General features: G+C 42.1%; 1 protein-coding gene across 7 annotated transcripts in view; it reads left to right on the top strand.

The window, feature by feature from the left end:
- The window catches only part of FRMPD4 (FERM and PDZ domain containing 4), a 410476-nt gene that overhangs the window by 88252 nt on the left and 300602 nt on the right, over positions 1–21622 (top strand). Inside the window, exon 1 of one of the 7 annotated variants that reach the window (XM_049834630.1) lies at positions 17708–17958. The exons of 5 other annotated variants lie outside the window; for them this stretch is intronic. In XM_049834630.1, the coding sequence (XP_049690587.1) occupies positions 17918–17958 (41 nt within the window). In that variant the 5' untranslated portion in view covers positions 17708–17917. Of the gene's footprint in view, positions 1–17707; positions 17959–18921; positions 18971–21622 lie in introns of those variants that run through there. One more of the 7 variants, XM_049834632.1, reaches the window with a different exon arrangement.

The raw sequence follows: 21622 nt of genomic DNA on the forward strand, positions 1-21622 counted from the left end.
GAGGAAAACTATTTTGGAATTAATCTCATATTATAAGGGAATCAGCCAGGACTCAACAGGATGGCAGTTGTCTCCACAAAACGTCTTCTGCATTTATAACTAGTGGTGAGCTCTTTTTCAAGTTAGTGCTTTATCCCCAGGAAACTTGATTTATGATGAAACAACCTAAAGATCATGAAGTCTCAGACCACTGTAACCATGTTTGTTATCCATGAGTAGCAATTTAGGCTTTCTGCTACTCAGAGATAAAAGAGCATTTTTATCAGCTTGTGTGCAGAATTTATGAAGCATACAGGAAAAGTCCCAGGTCAGAACATTATTTACTTAGTGTTGCAAGTGGAGTCCCTTGGCAGCAAAAAAGAGCTGTGATATGACATGTTCTTAATATCCTCTCTTCGCATCCTTGTTTTGTCACCCGCAGCGCTACAGGGGAAGTTCTCGTACCCTTTCTGGGAAATAAGCAGACCTGGATGCCTCCCTAGAGGGCCTGTACACTAATGCCCACAGCATGGGGAAAAAATAGCGGGAATTAGAGGTGTGCATGCAATTGCAGGGCTATGATCTCATCGGGATCACAGAGACGTGGTGGGATTGTTCACATAGCTGGAGTGTTGCGATGGATGGATACAAGCTCTTTGGGAAGGATGGCGAGAAGGGTGAATTACGCTGTATGCGAGAGAGCAGCACAGACACGTGGAGGTCTTCTGTGGGATGGGTGACGAGAAAGCTGAGGGCCTGTGGGTCCGGGTTAGGGGGCAAACCAACATGGGTGATGTCGTGGGTGTCTTCTACAGACTGCCTGGTCAGGAAGAAGTGGATGAGATCTTCAGACAACTGGAAAAATCTCACGTTCACTGGCCCTGGTCCTCATGAGGGACTTGAAGCATGGTAATATCTTCTGGTGTGCACTGACAACACTTGATTGAGAAGCTGATGATGGGAGGTGCTTTGCTTGTGTCATACTTACGAACAAGGAAGGGCCGGCTGGGGATGTGAAGGCTGGGAGCAACCTTGGCTGCAGTGACTATGATGACCAGAGTTCAGGAGCTTGAGCGGAGGGAACAAGGCAAAAACCAGGATTACAACCCTGGACTTCAGTGAAAAGGCTTTGGCCTTTTTCAGAGATCTGCTTGGAAGAATGTCATGCAATACATCCCTGGAGAGAAGAGAGGTCAAGGAGAGCTTGTTGATTCTCAAGGATCACCTTCTCCATCCTCAAGAGTGGTCTAGACTAATGAGCAGGCAATCAAGTAAAGGCAGTAGGAGCCTTGCATGGATAAACAAGGAGCTCCTGACTCAAATCTGACATAAAAAGGAACTGTACAGGAGGGAAAAGCAGGATCAGGTGACCATGAGGAATACAAAGCATGCAGGAATGACGTTAGGAAAGCCAAAACCCACCTGGAGTTAAATTTGGCAAGCGATGTAAAGAGCAACAAAAAGGGCTGCTACAAGTACATTGGCAAGAAAAGGAAAACTAGGGAAAATTGTGGGCCTGCTACTGAATGGGTCCAGGAATGTGGTGACAAAGAGGGTGGAAATGGCCAAGGCAGTAAATGCCTTCTTTCCTTTGGGCACAAACTGAAATACAGGAAATTCTGTTTAAACATAGGAAAAACTTTTCTACTGTGAGGGTGGTCAAACACTGGAACAGGCTGACCAGAGAGAGTGTGGAGTCTCCATCCTTGGGAGATACTCAAAACCCAACTGGACGCAGCCCTCAGTAACCTGCTTTTGTTGATCTTGCTTTGAACAGCAAGGTTGGACTACATGCTCTCCAGAGGTGCCTTCCAACCTCAATGATTCTGTGGTGCTGTTTAAATTTTGCTTTCATTTCAGTCAACTGCTGTTCAAAGCTCTTCTGAGTTGGTGAGGCATTCAGTCTTTTTGCTATATGGAGAAAGAATGGGAGAGGACAATGAAGAAAGCCTTAAAAGCCAAGTCAGACAAGTTTTGGGAAGAGACAGACACAGCTCAGGGTGAAGCTAAAAGAGACTTCAATGAGTTAAAAGAAAACTCGTCAAATATCAACAGTCTCAGTTTCCTAAAGAAAGCCTGCTAGGGGACAGGAGGAGGAATTTTAGCTAAAAAGAGTAGAAAGAACCAATGCAGCCTATGCATTTCATGTGGCATTACCCATGGATCTGAGCAGGTTTCATTCTAACTTGGGACCTCTCTGACAGAGGGTAACTTGTACAGAATAAGAGACTTACCATCCATTGGGACAGAAAGTGATCCATGTTGTTGGTCTTTTAGATGATGTCTCATAATTTTTCCCAGTGCCTTTATATGGATAGAAAAGAAAGAGTGATTGATGTAGAACCTGGAGGGTCTTCATATCTTTGGCAAGTAAGACGAAGCAGGCCATCACTCCTCTGATTGCATTTTGTACAGTGAATGTTTTCCAGCTCAGTGCTTAACCATTAACTTCCTCAAGGTAAAATAACTACTCAGCGTGGTGAATATATTGAATGTTGTAGAAAGACAGAGGAATCTTTAAATGGGCAAGAGTAGATCATCCATCATTGCAGCCAATGGTGTGTCTATTCCAAATCCTGGCCTGAAATTTGACTGGAAGGAGTCCATGAGCCAGGTGGTGAATAAGTTCGTTGTGCACAAACACAAATCAAAAGTGGTGGGAGTGGAGAGGTGATAGAAAGAATGGTAAATAGCATCTAAAAAAGTTTTACAAATTTGCATTACTAAGTCTGCATTCTCAAGGTGCTCATATTTTTTTCAAAGTTTTTTTAATAAAGAACTTAATGTCTCCTACTGACCTGATGCCTGGGGCCAGGTAACTATGGAGAGAATCTGGGACTCAAAATATAAAAAACGTATCTCCATTTTACAAAGTTTCTGACTAGACACAGTGGAAAATAGCAAATATATTTAATAAAAAAGACATGTATTTAGCAATTCCTTGACTAGCAAGGAAAATTTATGGGCTTCAGTATGAAAAGATGGTGTAGAAGACTTTCTTGGACTGTAAAGCTTTAAAAAGAGGATTTTTATGTGTTTGGTGAAGAGATAACCACTTCTGTTTCATATAAATATATATACCTATAAACATACACACACTGATGTATGAAGGTGATATTATAGTTAGCTGACATTACAGTAAGGAGCGGTGATCAATGCACCACAAAGACATAAAGGTATGTGCTAATGTTTTTTTGAAGTTGCTGGAAAAGAAACAGAAATTATAATATTAGCCAGATGATTCAAAACATGTAATAAAAATAACACTAATGAAAGGTCAAAACTTTGTGAAAGGAACATTACAAAGCTCTTGGAAAGAGCTCTGGGACTCTCAAGGCCTCAACTGACTCTTGGGAGATTATCAGGAAGGACCAGCCTTATCCGTATTTGAGTATGCCAAATGAATAAGCTGGCTTTGTTATCTACATTCCCAGTATATTTTTTTATACTGTGAATCAGAAAAAGTAGAATCAGAAAAAGTTAGGGGACCACAGAAATGTATCCACCAAAACAGATCTAAGAGTTTCCAGATTTCAAAATTATTATCAGCAGCAACATTCACCATGCTACAAATCACGATTACAGCCACTGTATTCCTCATTTTCTGACCTACTGTGGCCAGAACTAATGGGTGAATTCATCTCACAGCCATAGATACACAGAGTTCCTGAAACTAATAAACTGATCTCTGTAGTATACATCTAATACACTGAATGCTCTTATCAGTTTTTTTCAGCAGCAAGTTCACATACAGCATCACACCTCTCATCCACTGCAATTTATCTCACACTATTATTAGTTTATTAAGTCTATAGAGATTAACTTCTGATAGAAACTAATGTCAGATTTTACCAAAGGATAAACCAATGAAGGAACTAATTGGAATTGCTGGAGTAGCTACTTTGCTGTCTCTACAACAAAATTAATCTAAACTCTAGCTCAAAAACACAATCTCAGAATAAAATAAAACAATTGTGTAGTGAGTGCACTCTTGTCCCTGTTACAGCAATCTTATTACAGTGCTCCTTTAGGTGGCATTTATTTAAATTATTTGACAGTGAATATGAAGAGGGGTAATGGGTAGAAAGTATTCACAAGGTATTTTCACACAGTATTACTCTCCTTTGATGTCTGTTTTTATCTGGTGAATTTAGAAATTCACTTTAAATATTATTTTAATTAATTTAGAGAAAGCTCTTTGGTCTACTATAATACAGTTAAAATTCTCTCAATGTTACAGTACTAAACTTCATTCTAAAGGGTATTATATCTTCCGTGTTTTTAAATCACATTGGTCTAAAGCAAATCTGCAATGAAACATCTGTCTAATCATGTTCTTATAGTTACAGAGAGAAAAATAAAAATAATCCCCATGGCTCCAATTGCTTTTCTAAAAAACTATCCTGTACTTCAAAAAAAATAATGAAACTTTACAGAAAGCTAGTTTTAATGGGCTTTTGGAAATTCTAGCATTCTTAGTAAGACAATTGACTATCAAAGCCAACTACTGAAACTGTGCATTGTTCAGTAAATGTGTATTTTATTTACAATAGGATGGTGTGAAAAATAGCAGCCGTGGAAAAAACCAGTCAGTCTACAGAGATCTTATTATAATGTCAAAACAAAACATCTTTCATGTAAAATATGCTAGCATCAAAATATAAATTAGGAGGTAGGAGTGAATGGAGAAATTCTTAATCAACCAATACAGAAATCTGGATTTCTTTGTCTCTGTTGTAGCAGCATATAGCTTTAATAATAGCTATTTCTATCCTTAAATTGGAATACAATTATCAATTCACTGCTTCTGGAACAAATAAGCTTCAGAAGATTACCTGTGATGTTTGAAGTCCAGGCTGCGTATTTCAGGAGGCAGACTGACTTGGATCATTCAGCTCAAAAGTATTATTTTTATTCTTGCAAGCTGCAGAACAATTCAGTAATCAGGGTGATAAAAGGAGTGAAATCTCATTTTTCTGAATGCTTTTACTGTACTTATTGCATAAAGAAGGTGTGTTTTGAAGTTAAATTGTAAATTGGAAGGTTTACATATAGATGCCGAGGATGTCTGCATAGGACCATGGCAGCATATGTTCCTGTTGGTGAACCTTGTATACCTCAGACATGCAGTTAATTTAGACTGCATACAAAGTCACAAAATCTGCAGACTAAATTACTGGAGTCCCCAAATCAATAATAGAATAATAGCATATTTTTTCTCCTTTTTTAAAAACTTCCAGCCTAACTTTACCCTTCCCATTGTGTTGAAATAAGTCTTATACTACAACACCTTCAGTACCTCAAAGACTACCATAACTGATAAAACAAATATGAAAAATCTGTTTCTTACTGCTTCCTTGAATAGCTGAATTTCTGTCCACCTCAGTGGCCTAAAATTTCTGACTGACAGATTCCAAACCCTGCATAGTGATTGCTTATGATTTGATATGAGTAACTTAAAGCTCGAAACAGATGCTGTATCTCAAATAGGGTGTAAAAGTCTAAAATATTTCTGTCTAGTTCTGGCAAATAGTGAGATATCAGATTATATGCCTGCATTACCCTGATTTATAGACAAGCCATTGTTGATATTTTGGGTGGCTTTAAACTTGTATGAATACTATTTTCCCTGTCATCTCAAGGACTCGGCTTTGTAACTAAGCAACCATGCTATAGAGAGCAGTATTATAACGTAATTTTTTAAATTCTCTAAAAACGCTATAGTTATTTCTCCACATTGTTCTCTAAATTTATCTAAAATGCTGCATAAACAAACAAGTCACTGGTTTGTGCTTTTGGACTGTATTGTCTGTATTGACTATATTTACCTACCTTGTGGGTGATCTTCATAGCTTACTTCTGCCTTTAATCCTTCTTAGCAATTACGAGTCATTCCTTTTTCTACTTTGTGGGAGTAGATCCAAACCAAAAATATGATCAGTTGTTCTTCTGCCCCAATGATTCTTTTGTGCAGGACACTGTGGGGCTCAGCTTGGTCATTACTGCTTTTCATCTGACAGGTCATGAGTGTTTTGAGCTGTATCGGCACCACTGAGCTAATGACTCTTAACTTGGTGATTTCTCATCTAAACAGTATTAAGGTCTTTTAGTTTTCTCACTGAGTGGGCCAAAATTGGAATTTCAGTGAGAATTTCTGTACCATATTTATTGCAAAAGATAGAGAAAAGATACTGGCAGGCTGCTAATAATAGAATTTGTATCTTTCCTCTCCTTTATGAATTTCATTATCAAGCAGTCAAATAAAAATTGCAGAAGATCAATCAGTAGCAGAGGATGGCTGAGGTTTGTAGCCGATGTCTCAAGTAGAAAGTGCAGAGTGGGATGAACCTGGATGTATGGAATGAACATGGTATGACTGTAGCATTAAAGTTACCCCTGGCTTTGTTACCTCTTCATCGGATTAGACCGATATAAATCTCTCAAAGCTAATACTCTTGTTTACTACCCAGAACCCTCCACCAGGAACGCATGGCTGCCCACTTATTTGTGTAAATGGACTTGGGAAAAGTGTGACTTCGACTTGCACTGTGCACTCTTATGTAAAAAGGCTGTCCCTAGATTAAATTTGGAGTGTTATTTTTGACACAAAAAAAATCATTCAATGAACAAACCCTGGTGACATGACTCTTTTGTTACAAGAGAATCAAGATGAAACAGAATTACAATTAACTGCAATAAATAATTTGCAGTGGATATTAAGCCTTGTGCTTTGGGGTTTAAGTCCATCTTTGTTCAGGTACAGGGACGAGATTTGCATGTGGTTTTTTGTGTGTGTGCACAGACTATCTCCCTCTTGCTATCATGGGGTTCCTTTGAAATGTAACATTGGAACTGCCAGAGAGAGGATACTGGATCTGGAATCTAATCCAGCACACCAATTGCTGATTGCCCAGGCTTCCCCAATTCGTCTGCTTTTAAGGCAGAGGTATTAGGAGTGCTATTACAAGAGTCTTCACTTTCCCCCACAGCTCCCCCGGATAAGACCAATGTAATGTGGTGATGAAATTTCTAGCAGCTGCTTGAGATTAATCCCTTGAGATTAAGCTTCTGCCACTGTTTCTATAGAGGAACTTTCTCATTTGTAGGACTGGCAAAACATTAGTTTGCATAGAAGTATTGAATAGACAGTGTTTTAACCAACAGGCAGTAATAACATTATGAAGTAATGAAAGGACAGTTGTCCAAGAAGCTAATTTACTGTAGTAAGAAGAGATACATGGGTGCACAGAAATTTGTACTAGATGCATAAGGTGGATTTAGTTGAGTTCCTAATGGAGATTTAGGCAATATGTTATTTGTTTCCTTACATTTTGCATTTATTCATTTAGGAGCCTGGCTGGTAGATATTAGAAAACTAACCCACTTTATTTCCCAAGTACTGAAAGGGAATAAGAGAAATACTTCTTTACCCTGAAAGAGTTCTGAGAATTACCCTGTATTTGTAAAGTTGGTTAAAATATAAAGTTTCCCATATTACTGTATCCAAGGTTGCCAGCTCACTTTTTTATTTTTAATCTCACAATATTTTGTGGGGTTTTTCCTTACAACCTTGATTTCTTGATAAATGTGATTGCTTGAAAGCTCTGATACTGCTAAACGTAAGTTTCCAGCCCTGAGGTTTGCAGATGAAACCTTGACAGCATTACCTGAGAGCTCTCCAGAAGCTTAGAGATCAGAAGGGAAACAAATTAGAATGTACAACTTCTAAAAATCTTGTTTTAAAGTCAGTCTCATGATGTTTTGGGCTCCAATCCGTAATTTCTGAATGTTTGAGCTGGTAAGATCTCCACACTGCTGTGTATAGACACAAAGAAACTGAGTTAATGGTATGTGCCTAGGTTTCCTTTATTGCAAGTTTTCCTTCACACACATGTCCTGTTTGATGGGTATTTGGCCTGGATCAGACCTTTGGATCATAAACTCTTCAGGTCAGAGATCTGAGCAATCTCCGCAGTCTTTTGACCACATAGTCCTTCCGTGCTCCATAAGTTACAATGTAAGTAATTACCTTAATAAACTTGCCAGAGCTCCTAGGAGCTCTTTCATCTTTCATCTGTATTTAGCTTTCAATTTAAAACTACATCTCCATTTAAATATGGCAAGATGCTTTGATTTGAATTCAGTGGCAAATCATTGGGGTTTGCCCAGGTATGTCTAGACTTCAGATGACTGCAGGCTTATTACTACTCTACACTTTATCTCCTTTGCAAACAGGACTACAAATATTTTAATGATAAAAAGGAAGAATTAAAAGGTGAAGAAAAAGGTATCAATCCACAGAGGATAGACCCGCATGGATAAAATGCTTACAGAGGTGTAACAGCAAGTGGGAAGCTAGATATGAGTGTAATATTGAACAAGTGCCAGGAGACTGGGAATCTCTTTTGGCAGGATAGACTTGCTCAAACTACAGAGGAATGAGGGTAAAATCACACGTGATGGTGTGCACCAACATCCGAGTGGGGATCCGACCGTGAAAGGGCCTGTATCTGGTGTAACTACTTCTCTTAACACAGCTTACAGGACCACCGTCCTCTGGTCCTCTCCTTTTACTCTTTGGCTGACTCTGATTGTCAAACTGAGGAATGGCACAAGCTTACCTCAGCAGGGACACTACCTGGGGCACCCAAGTTAGGAGCACAACCAGTGTGGGAGAGTTGCAGACCCACCGCCCTTCATCCCCCCCAAAGCCCCCTAAACCCAACCCAAAGCAACCAAGCAGTCAGACCTTAGATGGACAGGATTGCCCGCAGGAACTGCTTGCAGTCAGTCTCTGCTGACTTCATAGGGACCTGGAGAGAACCACAGTTGTAAGGTGACTTTCAGATAAGTAGAGTTTGTTCCTCACAAGTAGGTGGCAAACATCTTAAGCAAGAGGTTGATGTGGGTAGTCGTGACCCCTACTGTGTGATTCTAATTCATCTTCATACTGCAATGGCTTTTTGACAATTTGGGCATTCATCTGGCAGAGACATAAGAGAAATGGGCCCTGGAGGATGGCCAGCGTTACTGAGCTGGCCTGACGGATAACCAGAATAATTATTCAAGCGGATGGTCTGATACAACTAAATATATATTTTTAGCTTTGTATGTTTTAAAAAACCCCAATCTTTTGACATGTTTTCAAACTATACTGAACCAACTTAATCCTGAGGCAGTGTTAAACCAGATGTTGTACATCTCTCTCATAAATGTGTTTCCTTAGGCACTCTTAAACTACGACACTTGGTACTCAAAGGCTGGGGCAGACTTAGCTTGGAATTTCACGGGCATTTGACTTATTTCTCTCAAGCATGTGTTGTGTTCCTTTTAAGAAGAGGGACCTCTTGGAGGAAGGGGAGATTGTTCCTTCCCTTATGGCTACTGAGAGTCCTCAAACAGAGAAGGCTCAGGAGACTGCAGGATGGAGTGAGCAAGAAAGTTATAGCAGAGGGGCTGGAGCTCATGCACGGTTTTAAAGACTACAGTGAAGATGAGAGAGCAGCCCAGCAGGCTTTAGAGGTGAAGGGGAGAATTTCTTGAGGACTAGAGCAGACAAAGCAGAATTTGCTGCCATTCAGCAATCTGTTAAGTTAGCTGCAATCATGGACTACCCTTCAAAACACACTGGACTTGGAAGAACTCTGTAGGAAATAAAATTTCTCTTGATGTCGTCTTTTGTCTCCCTTTTAAAAAGCTAAGTGTTTAGGTTTTAGTTTTCATTCAGACAAAACTTTTATTTCTGAGCCTAGTGCAGACATGCACTAACCTAACTTTGAAAGAACATCCAGGAAAAAAAAATGGTATTGGTGTATTGTAAACATAGAGTTGTACTAATCTCAGCAGAGAAACACAAGAAGCCTTTAACAAGACATTTATATCATCTTAAAACCACTCATAAAGCACGCATTGGATTGATTCAAATATACAGCCACAGTGTATTTCAGGGAAAATAAAGTGAGCAGCTCTTTTCCCTACCCCCTTCCTTACTGCTCCTCTGCAAGAAAAAAAGGAAAAATCTCATTTAGATCTGTGTTCCTTGCTGCATGAAGCAGCAAGCTTCTTGGCAGTTTCACTGATACTTTTCTGACTGCTAAGCTTCAAAATAGTTCTGAACCTCAGCCATTTTATGAGGCCAGCAGTGATTTGAAAGTACTGATGCCTGTCGTTTACATGGAACAAGTCCTGATTTCTTGGACCCTACTGAAAATCCATTCACCGGTAACTACTGAAGCTAAAGAGGTAGGGCAGGCAGTGGGAACTTGTGTATTGATGTACGACCATTTTTCCATAGGCTTTGTGGAAATTGTTCTAGGTTTCTTTTTTCAAGACCTAGGAATATCTGGTAAGTATGTCACTGCTTTTTCATGAAACAGAATCACTTTTAATTCCTTTATTATTGCATTTGGATGTAAAATGCTTATCGGTAGAAGATCTGGGTGCACATCACAAAACTTAGATCAGAATTAGGCAACCATTTCTGTGACAACCCCCACATAGCACCAAAATAGCTACTCTGAAAAGGAGTGATACGAGGCAGATGATTAAATGTCAGTGAATTCTAAAGACTGCTTCTACCAGGGAGCACAAAGAAAGTGATCTTGCATTGTGCTCTAAAATGTCTCTACCCTGTAAGCTGATCTGCGCAGACTGATGGTTCTTACGCTGTGCGTTGGCTCTTCGACTCCCGAAGGTGTCCACGTGTGTGATCAAGGTGCGTGATCGAGGCTGAATCAGCCTTCCCAGGGGAACGCTCTGCAGCTGACCTCCTTGATTTCAACTTCAGGAGGTGGGGTGCTGCAAAGGGCTAAGGGTAAGGCAGGTCTGAGATAATGAGCACTGAGACAATACAGGTCCTTAAATTTCACCCAGACTGGAACTGGTGGCTGAAGAAGAGCGTACAGGTGTGAAGCACTCTTGTCAGCGTTTCTTAATGATCTGGCCAAACAGATTTCTGTTAGCAGAGAACATGGCGTAAGTGCCTTTACGTGCAGATTACTCAGCCATGTCATAGGCCACGTGCTGATGGGTATGAGAAGGCTAGTTTTCTATTTCCTCCTAACCGAAAGCATTAGGCTTGTACAATGCGGTAGGTCAGTAGTTTCCTAACTGCACTGTATTTACAGAACACCTCTTAACGACTGCAGTGCATTTCTAAAAATTGCACATGCTGTCCTAAGAAAATTCTGTGAACTTTATGGCATGTTATTGTGCCTTTCAGCTTCACAGCTCCCACTGGTCTTTCCATATACCAGATTCCCATGATAATTCTTCTCCGTTATTTATTATTAAGCCACGTTAGGGACTTAGTTTCTGTTCTAGAAGCACTACATAGCCTAAACAAAATCTAAATCCCCGATGATTCTCACCAGTGGTCACTTGAATAAACAGAAGTGCCTGAAGCACGAAAGACTCCTTATCACGTTACTCAGTATGCTGAACAAGTAACTACCTTACTGTATTTTATTCTGCAGACGGATTTGCAGTCTTCTCTTCTACCTGGAAGAAACAGCATTCTTAATGCAAGCCACATGATATACTTGCCCGTACACACCTTGAATACGTACAGTTACACTGAGAATAAACCCTGCTCCGCACAGAGTGGCGGTTGGTTCTCTTGGTGCAATGGTCAGGAATAGCAGCTGCACTGCGCTTTACCTTGCCTAAGCTAAGAGTAATTACCCACCGCCTGAGACCTCGCATACAATTCATGGGTCTAGACTTGTTAAACCTGCAAATAAGATCAAAAGAACACATTTTAGTGGATAAAATGTGGTTTGTATGGTCTTTAAAAATATAGGCTGAAAATTTCAAAACTACGTGCTGAAGTTTGGCTTTTCAGATACACAGGTAATTTTGTATAAGCTGCTTGGTTTTTAGAAGTAACTAGCAATTTCTTTTTCATTTGTGAATGTTTAGTATTACTGACAAGTAGGCCACCTATCTGCAAGTGCCTAAATATGGACTCAGAAAACTAGGTTTTGGCACACAGATGCAAACACCGTGTCTGTGAAGTTTCTATTCATTGTGAAAATTTGCTTTTTTTTTTCGTCCTCTGAGTGTAAGCTATTTTTCTCTTACAAAATTGCCTTTTTCCCCCTCAGCTCAGATGGTTGCAGATATCTCCCAGAAAAATCCACACAGAATAAAAATTTACAATGTTTCTTGAGTTTCATGGTAATGTCCTATTCTGTGAGGGCAAACAAAACAAATACTTTGTGTTCACAGACAGACAAGCTGGCAAATTTATAAGCTGTAACTGAAATCATATTCTGGTACTAGCAAATAATAATAATTAAAAAATATTTATGAAGATTTTAAACTTCAGACTACAAACAAAAATAAAGGCTTCCCACCCCAATATGTTTCTAATCCAACTGTCTTGTCCTTGGTTTGTTTCAATGTTGTCTTAACAAAAAATAGCATATGCCTCTGATTTTTAAAATTCACCGCATATTAGATCATTTCAGTCACAAGACATCAGTGGTAGTCCTGTTTTTTTTTATATTTTATTAATTTTAAAATGCATACTTTGATTATTTTCTCTAAAGTTGCCACAAAATTTTCGGTCTCCAGACTATTTCGGTTAAAGTATGAAAAAACATGATGGCAGAATTCAGATTTGCCTTGAGAAAGGGTGGATGAGGTTTTACTTTTCCCTCAATTTTCACTTTATTGTAAATAAATTTTAAGCACGCTTACTTGCACATTAACATTTTATATTTCTTTTTTCTGATTAATCTTTATATATTTTCTTATGATTTGTGAAATCATATTTATTCAAAGAACACTTAAACACGTGCTTAACTTTGCAGTTGTTTCAAGTTACATTTTAGACTAAGTGATGCCGTGAATAGGGCTGATCTTGTAGGCATGTCTTAAAGATTTTCTTGAATTGGGTCTTTTGTCAGTGAAAGAGCCACTGTAGATAACTCTCCTCTTTCCGTATGCTGCTTTGAATATTTCATATATATCCACTGTAGAAAAGTGAATCCTTTTTTATAAAGACCAGTTTATTTTAAAATAACTAATGTGTTTGTTAGTATTGCCTTATTCATTGAAGCAGAAAATGTTACTATCTTTGTGTTGTCTAAGGTCCTGTTCCTTACCTTGATCTCATCTGCGTGCTGCAACATATGAAAACATTCTTTTTAATGTTTTTTAATGTTACAGGTTCAATATGCTGTAAGACTTTTCAGTTCATAATAGCAACCAGTAGTTTTTGTCAACTGTCTTTTTAACCAACCTGCTTGTATAGCTTTGACGACACATGTCTGGCTTCAGCAGAACTGTTACATCAGTTGTAATATCCTTGCTTATTTTGTTCCATGCAATTCAGTATCCTTTAGGAGTCTAGATTTATTTGTTTCTTAACTGGCAAGAAAGAAAATCTTGTCTGCTATTTAAATTTCCAACCATCTATGATTTAATTTTGCATTTGTATGTGACACGTCATGTCTACCACACTAAATTATACAGCAAAATTGAAAACATTTAGTGCTTAACAGTCTGCATGGGTCAATAAAAAATATGCCTGATAAAAGTCTATTTGATAAAGGTGCCAAAAATGACATGTAGAAGCTGGGTGTATAGATTGAAGGTAAGCAGAGGGATTTCTTGTAATGCTGTAAATGTGTACACAGAGAAAATCTGTAATGGTTACATGGGCTTTAGATGGACTTGTGTACAGACAGTAAGCACCAGGATAAAGAAATGGATACTAAAAGATATGTGTTTTGAAGCTTCAAGGCTGAAAAAAGAATGTAACAGTTTAAAATACAAGTAGCCCAGAGTACTACAAAACTTACTACATGACATAGTCTTAAGCAATATCTTTAGAAATAACATTCAGTAAGTGCCAGATCACAATGACAAAGTATCTTTCTTTGAAACTTCGCATCACCAGCTATGTATTAACACCTCATTACTCAATGGATTTTATTACCACATTCCTCTAAGCATTGTTGCCATTCGGGTATGAGTAATATCATCAAGCACTGCAGAAAAATCATGGAACCTTCAGCTGTTATCACAGGGGGCGAAAAATCATTCCAACTTGATGAATTTAAAACCATTTTGAAGGTGAGATACAGGACTTTTAAGCTTCTTTTTAAGATTCCAAATCATTAAAAAAAACCTTGACTAGCCTTAAAGAACCCTATAGAGATGGGGTTTTAATTTATGTGAGAGGAAAACTTGTGAGACGTCCAGAAGTATTAGAATGAAAACTAGACCTCAGCCATTTCCAGGGGTTTCATATTATGTCTTTGGTTTAGGATTCTACCAGTATTCATTCAAATTATCTAGGATCAAGTCTACTCATCTTGTAAGTAATAAAAACAACATTAGCGGTCCAGCTGCAGGGCTAAATGTTTGTGCTGTGTGGTATCCAGGAAAGCCCAAAGCATATTCTTCTGGTGAGTATTCAGTGCCTCAGAAGGAAAAATGAAAAATCCTAAAACCCAGGAACAGGAAAATAAATATTTCTTTAAGTCATTTGTAAAGCTATTTACATTGCATCTTCATAGGAGTTTCCCAAGGACCGAAACAATTAGGGTATTCAAAAAATTAAGTTGTTACAGTGACCTAATTGGTTTTAAAGTTAAGATGGCATAACATTCCTACGTGCATTACATATGTCTGTCATTTCCTTTAGAACAAGGAGAGTTACAAAATGAGACAAAGACTCCCTTCTCTATAAATGCATATGTAACTGCCATGCTATATGAAATGAAGGCTTTTACTGGCCCACAGTCTACACTAGGATATCTATGATTACACAAAACATTAGTATTAAGAGTCCTCATTAGATTACTTTGGGCAAAAGTATTAAAAAGGTAATAGTGCACAGTACCAAAGCATCCTCAAAAAGCGATATTTACTATGCTATTCTAAAAAAAGCCAGCTAAGATTCAGCCAGAAATTGATGTCAGATTCCTGCTTTAAGATTAAGAACTTCATGTTCAATTATTGTTTGTTACTGAGATACTAAATACATGTTGTTTTGCTGTCTTTGGCTGTCTGTTCTCATTCAGCGTTTACATGTACTTTTGTCACCTTCAAATGGGTTTTATTTCACCTAACTTTAGACATGTGGAAGACGGTTGTCTAGTCAAAGGTAGGCATCTAGGCTTGCTCTCACTGGAGTTGACAGAGAAAATAAAGCACCTGCAAGAGGCAATTTATGTCACTTTTTCCAGAAGGAGATGGTTTGGAGTGATAGGTGCCTGTCCACCACAGAGGCAGGGTTTGACTAGCTGAGGTTGGACCCCTAACTTTTGGTAGTAGGTGAGAAGAATCCCACTGTAGTAACTAAAAGGGATAAATGTATGTGCAAGAGTTCAGTCATGACATTGTCTAGTTCTTGCAGATGAAGATATAATACCAAAATATGATTTCAGTGTACAGATGGTGGCTCCAAAGCCAGTCCAATATACCCTAGGATCACATTTGCCTTTCCATTGAAAGACCCTGAAACCACAGAAATTCTACTGACCCGTTAGAACTTGTTTGCTTGTCTGGCTCTCACCACTATGCTTTACGGCACCTTTTTGTGACAAGCCTTGGAGCATGAAGTGCTCAAGACAGGAACCTTGTTTGATACAGAACATACGTGCTTAATTTTATGTATGGTGTATCATTTCACCAGCTTCAGTTAGCTTTGTAGGATCTTGGCCTATCTCCTCAGTCTATAAATAAATAATGACAGTTTTATAAATAAATCAGTTTCTAACCAGCTGAATCTGTGTTATCTTTGTAACTTTTACCAATCAATAGAGCAGTGTGAATGACAGGCACAGGTTCTGCAGTTTTAAAAAATCCGGTATAACAGTAAATAAATATAGTTACATGTAAGAACCACATAAATATTTTGATGCACTAGCATAAAACACTTCATACGGCATTTCAGAATATGCCCCAACCTTTTACATCCACGGTAGGCCGGGGAGTGTTTTTAAGCTGGTGGTTCAATGTTCTCCCAGTGTAAATAGACGATCAATCATTCTTTGTTGTTATTGTTTTAAAGAATAGTCCGAAACCCAATTCACAGTGAATGTTCGTACTGCCTGTTCTTTTTGTTCTCTTATCAATACAAGTTTTAATATTAAAAAAGTGCATTGTTTTCATCTGGCCGCTGGAGTCTACGCGTTGGGCTCTACTGCCATTTCTCAAGTTCTAGGTTGCTGGGAGATTGCAGGTGCGAGCCTGCAGAGGAGACCGCAACTCCATAAGGGCAGGAAGTAAAGAGCGTATCAATCTATTCAGCGAACAAAAACACAAATAAAAACACTGAGGTGGAGAAAATCCATTCCCATGCTGTGAGTTACTGTATTGCAGTGTAGAGCTCGCGTGAAGATGGATTTGAATTTCACCAGCCTTCCTGTCCTGCTCACTCACAGGAAGCTTACGGAGAGCTAAACTCCAAGTCTCTCTTTTGAAGCCTGACACAGGGCAGAAGCATCAGGCAGCGTCTTTACCGTCCTCGCGTCAGGACAGCTGGACTTGCCGTTTTTCCACACGACGTGGTATGAAGAACGCTCGGTTTTAGTTACGTCGCCACAAACCGGCCTTGCCACATTCCTGTCACCACGAAGACGCCTTTCCTCCACATCTCTTTTCTGGCACGGGTGGAGACGTGGCAGGATGGTGGCAACAGCCAGGCAGCAGGTTTAAGCCCCGCTGCCCGTCAGCAGTCCACCCGTGACGAGCGCCCGGAGCGAGGGCTGAAGGCCAAAAGGCCCATCCCCACCCTGGAGGGAAGCACGGGGCAGCGCCGATCGCTGAGGGGAGAAGATCGCTGCTGTGGGGGGGGGGGAAGAGGGCTCTCTGCTTTGGAGGAGGCCTCCGGGCTCCTGGCAGGGCCCCGGGGTGCTGCTCCCCGAGTCAGGGAAGGGCCCTCCTCCTGCTCACCAAAGCCCCTTGCGGCTCTGGGAGCCCTGCGGCGGTGGGAGGCCAGGAACCTCACTCCCCTCAGCCCCTTGTTCCCCTCAGCCCCCTCGTCCCCTCAGCCCTTCGTTCCCTGAGCCCCCTCAGCCCCTCGTCCCCTCGTCACCCCAGCCCCTCATTCCCTCAGCCCCTCCTTCCCTCATCCCCCTCATCCCCTCACTCCCCTCAGCCCTTCATCCCCTCGTCCCCTCATCCCCTCGTCCCCTCAGCCCCCTCATCCCCTTGTCCCCTCATCCCCTCGTCCCCTCAGCCCCCTGTTCCCTCATCCCCCTCATCCCCTCACTCCCCTCAGCCCTTCATCCCTTCGTCCCCTCAGCCCCTCGTCCCCTCAGACCCCTCAAGCCCTCGTCCCCTCAGACCCCTCAGCCCCTCGCTCCCCTCAGCCCTTCATCCCCTCAGCCCGCTGCCGGCGGCCTCAGCGCCGCCTCAGGCTAGAGCCAGCGGGCGGCGCTCGCCCGCGCCGCCGCCACCGCCGCCGCCGCCTGCGCCCTCCGCTCACCCCCAGGAGGGGGGAGACATCGCCGGCGAGAGGAGAAACTCCCCCTTCTACACCCGCCACCTTCCTCAGCCCCCTCCCCGCCTTCGCTCCTTTGGAGGGGGGGGTGGGATACCGCAAAGGGGTAGCGGGGCGGCGGTAGCGCTGCCGCGTCCCCCTCAGCCTCCCGCTGGGCGCCGGCCGGGGGCTTGAGGGCAGCCCCCCCAGCGCCCTCCCCGTTCGCTTGAGTTACCCCGGGGAGGGGGGTAAGGCAGGCGGAGAACGGGGAGGGGGAGCAGAAGGGGAGGGCTGCGCGCAGATGAACGCCGCTCCTGCGAGATGCTGCACGCCCAGCTCCCAGCCGGAGGGGGGTAGCAGCCTCTGCCTCCGCCGGCTCCTGCCTTTGCAAGGGCTGTTGCTGCTGCTGCCGCCGCCGGACGCCACCTTCTCCCGCCATGGAGCCGCTGCCGCTGGAGTGAGCGAGCGCGACGGGCAGAGCTATAGCCGGCCGCATGGATGGATGTGTTTAGCTTTGTGAAGATTGGGAAGCTCTCCGGGTAAGGGTGTTTGCTCTCTCTCGCCGCTCCGCCACCCGCAGCCGTCCCGCTTGCCCGGCGGGGACGGGCAGGGCTTGAAGTGTGGGGGGGTGCCCCCACACACCGCCCCCCGCCGCTCTCAACTTCCCTCGCAGCGTGGGGGGGAGCAAGGTCTGAGGGGCGAGGTGGGCGCTGGGCGCTCGTTGCCCCCGGTACCTGGGCAGGCTGGCGTGGAGGGGGCGGCCGGAGCGGGTGTGGAAATGCCAAAGCGGCGACGGGGAGCCGGGACCGTGGGGGGGTGTGTGTGTGTGTGTGGGGGGGGGGTGGTCGCGCCTCAGGGGGAGGAGGGGGCTCGCCCTTGCCCCGCCGCTCCCGCTTGGGGGGCCGGCGGCTCGTAGCAGGAGCGATATTTTTAGAGAAAGTGGTGAAATCATCGCCGGATTCCGAGCGCTGCCCCTCCGCCGTTTCGCTACGGTGATGGGCGCTGGGGCGCGGGGGGCTTTGGCTTCTCCGTAAGCCCTCGCTCGTCAGGCGTGTGCTTCTCGTTGTTGGAACGGGTGCTCGGTTAGGATCATTTTTCTTTTTTTTTTTCCCTTTGCTTTCCGAATAAATCTCCCTTTTGACGGCCTCGGAGTTGTGGTCTCTTGCCTGTAGACTGTTGCGTTCGCAGCTGGTTGCCAGGCCTGAAGCTGCATAGATGGATCAAGAAGCACAACAGCCCCCGTTAAAATGTTTTTACTACAGTTAAATGTAACGGGAGGTAGCCCTTCTCCGTAACAGGGGAAATCGTGTTTTATCCCAAAGATGCAGTATAAAAGTACTCGAGTCGCAGGATTTTTTCAGGCTTCTGGTGCAGATAATCTTCCTAAAGGATTTAGCTTTGATCACAGTAACTAGGAGTGTTTAGAATTCTTATGATTCAGTGGTTCCTACACCATAGTTACCGCATCCTTTTCCGTTTATGAAGCGCATATGAGGCTGAAAGTGGATGTTGTACAACAGGGAGAAAGGCCTCGTTAAGGAAATACAAAAGGTAGCTTGCTCCAGTGGCGCTCAGGTAGGGAGCTTGTCAGAATGACAGATGGTCTTTAAAAAGCAAATACTGCATGGCTGGAAGTTACCGAGTGCCACAGGTGCAGGCGTAGCCTTTATCCCCCAAAATTCCCACCGTTGCACCTGGCTGTGATTACAGCTCTGCTTGTGGCGATGCCAGCACAGAACAGCTGCTATCATTCAAGCACATCATTGTCTCATCCTGCTCGCAGCAATTTTACACGATGTGACGGCTACGGCACTAGCAGCCCGCTCGGCTTTCCTTGGGTCGTGTTCCCGGCTGATACTGCTAGAGCTGCAGCAGCAGTAACTACAGTGGAAACTTTGAGGAGAGGGAAAACATGCTCGCATAGATAAGGAGCAGGTGACGTAGTATGATATTTCTTTCCAGGTAACTGAATTGCTTGACCTCTTCTATTTGTTTGGAAACAGTGTTTTAGAAAAGCTCCCAGCTCTTCATGTCACACTTGAGCTAGAATTAAAGGGAGAGAAAGGGATGCGCCGCTTGGAAATGTTATTAAGGCAGCTACATGGCAATTTCTGTATATCTAGAGAGAGAGAGAGGAAGCTTTGGTCTTTGTTGCTGTGTACAAAATTGGTAGCTTTCTGCATACCTGAAGACACAGCTGTTGCCAATGCTGAGATTTGTACTTAAGTAAAGGCAGATCATAGCATTTTTCCAGAAGAACCTGAAAGTTTCTTCTGAAATGAATTCCCAAGTTTCAAAGCTTGCATCTGGCTTTGTTGATTCAAAGATATGAAGTACTTAGGGAGTGAGTTCATCTTGTAGATTGCAGTAAATAATTTCTGTACAGAGCTACTCTTTTCGTTTCTAATTGTCTGGTTGTTAGATGTCCTAATAGTTTACACAGGACTTTACTTGCTGTTTCCTAGGTAACAGCTAGGTATCTGTTCCAATTCCATGAGAGCTTCACGGAGCAGATAGGTTCCAGTGTAAACCCCATTTTTAATCCCTCTGTGCGATTGGGTTGAAAAACTAGTTTGCCTGAAAATGCTGGTTCTTTCTTTGCTGTTAGAAGGAAGGCCTTTCTGAAAGAAAGGAGTGCAATGGTAAACAGTATTTAACCGAGAGTGTGATCTTGCAGGCAGATTACCTACATGAAGTTGTTTTGAACTTGGCTGGTGCTGAGCTTTTTTATGACTTTCAGTCTTTTTTTCAATATTATTTTGTTGCGCATTCAGGTCTTCTCATTTTAGCTTGCAAGTCAGCTATTACAGTTGTAGTCTGCAGCCTTGATTCTGCAGGCAGCGGCAAGGATAAGCTCTGTTATGCATGGCTACTGGAAGGGATACTTCTTAAAGTCATGGTATAATTTTAATAGATGTGGTGAGAATTTAAATTTTGCCTTGATCAATTAATGTATAAGAGCTTTTATCTAGAATAAGCTCAAGATAGGGTATAAACTCTTAGAAGGTAGCTACTGGATATAAAATTTTACATAGCATACATAAAACATTATTATGTTTTAATTATCTGTGCAGTTTTTTTATGTGGCACCTGTGTGTGTAGGGTCTTTTAGAGACTCTTACTTCTGCAACTGCTTCAACCATCGTCCGCAGTTGCTGGGTGAGTGGGGAATACGGGCATAATCTGGAAAAGGGATGTGTGTGAAATGGAAGAGAACACCAAACTTGTTTTATGACGGATGTGATCTCTGGTAATCTTTTCTTTCCTTGCCTTTGCATCAAATATAGATGCTTCATGGTAAAGTTTCTGTTGATTTCTAAAGATTGGAGATGCCCATCTGACACTGAAAACAAAAATACCGTGTAGAAATTTTGATTGCACTTTCACTGACATAGCTTCTCTCCCACCCCTCTTTTGGAAATTCACCAGTCTAGTAATGATCTGGAGTCGTTGTTTTGGTATAAATCCTGTGGCGTCTTTCTCTGGAGGAAAAAAACCCCAACAAACCCAAAACCGTTTTTATTTTAATGACTTTCCAAATGTAGAGAATGATTGACAAGCCTTGTTTAACGGATCAGTACTCTGATGTGGAGCTGTACAAGGCAGGTGAATATTTCTGTAGTGTGGGCTGCGTTAAGTGTGTATGGTGTGGTATGTCTGTAATTTGGGAGGGAGGATTAGTAGCATAGATAAGGTGCACATAAAAATTGCTAGAGAGGTTGGATCAGAAGTCTTCCTGGCCACCCGGTATTCTCTCTTTAATTGCTTTTAGCAGCTGCTTGGGGAAAGAGTAGAATGAGCACAGGTATGGAGCGTTGATTCTTGAGTGTAGGTATTGGGAGCAGAGGAATGATGGTGCTGCTGTGGCAAATATGAAATGGAGCGTTTTCAGATCTAGGTAAATCTGAGTAAAGGGTATAGTGTCAAGTTTCTAGTCAGTACTGGACAGACAAACTATGAAATAGTAGGTCAGAATAGTGAACAGAGGTTACCAAGAGTTTAAGTGTGTGTTCGTAGAATGTATTTTTAGTTAGAAAATCTGTTCATTGGCAATGACTGTTTTCATGATGTCTGTAGAGGTCGGTTCTGTTTCCAAACTTCTATAGCAGGATATAAAACTTTCATATGGAAAGACGGTTGTCTGGATACCACCTGAATGTGAGTGAATGGGGTAGTGACCCTCCAGAGTTGGGACGCATAGCT

The sequence above is a fragment of the Accipiter gentilis genome, chromosome 31 (assembly GCF_929443795.1).
Source record: "Accipiter gentilis chromosome 31, bAccGen1.1, whole genome shotgun sequence".
Classification (NCBI taxonomy): domain Eukaryota; kingdom Metazoa; phylum Chordata; class Aves; order Accipitriformes; family Accipitridae; genus Astur; species Astur gentilis.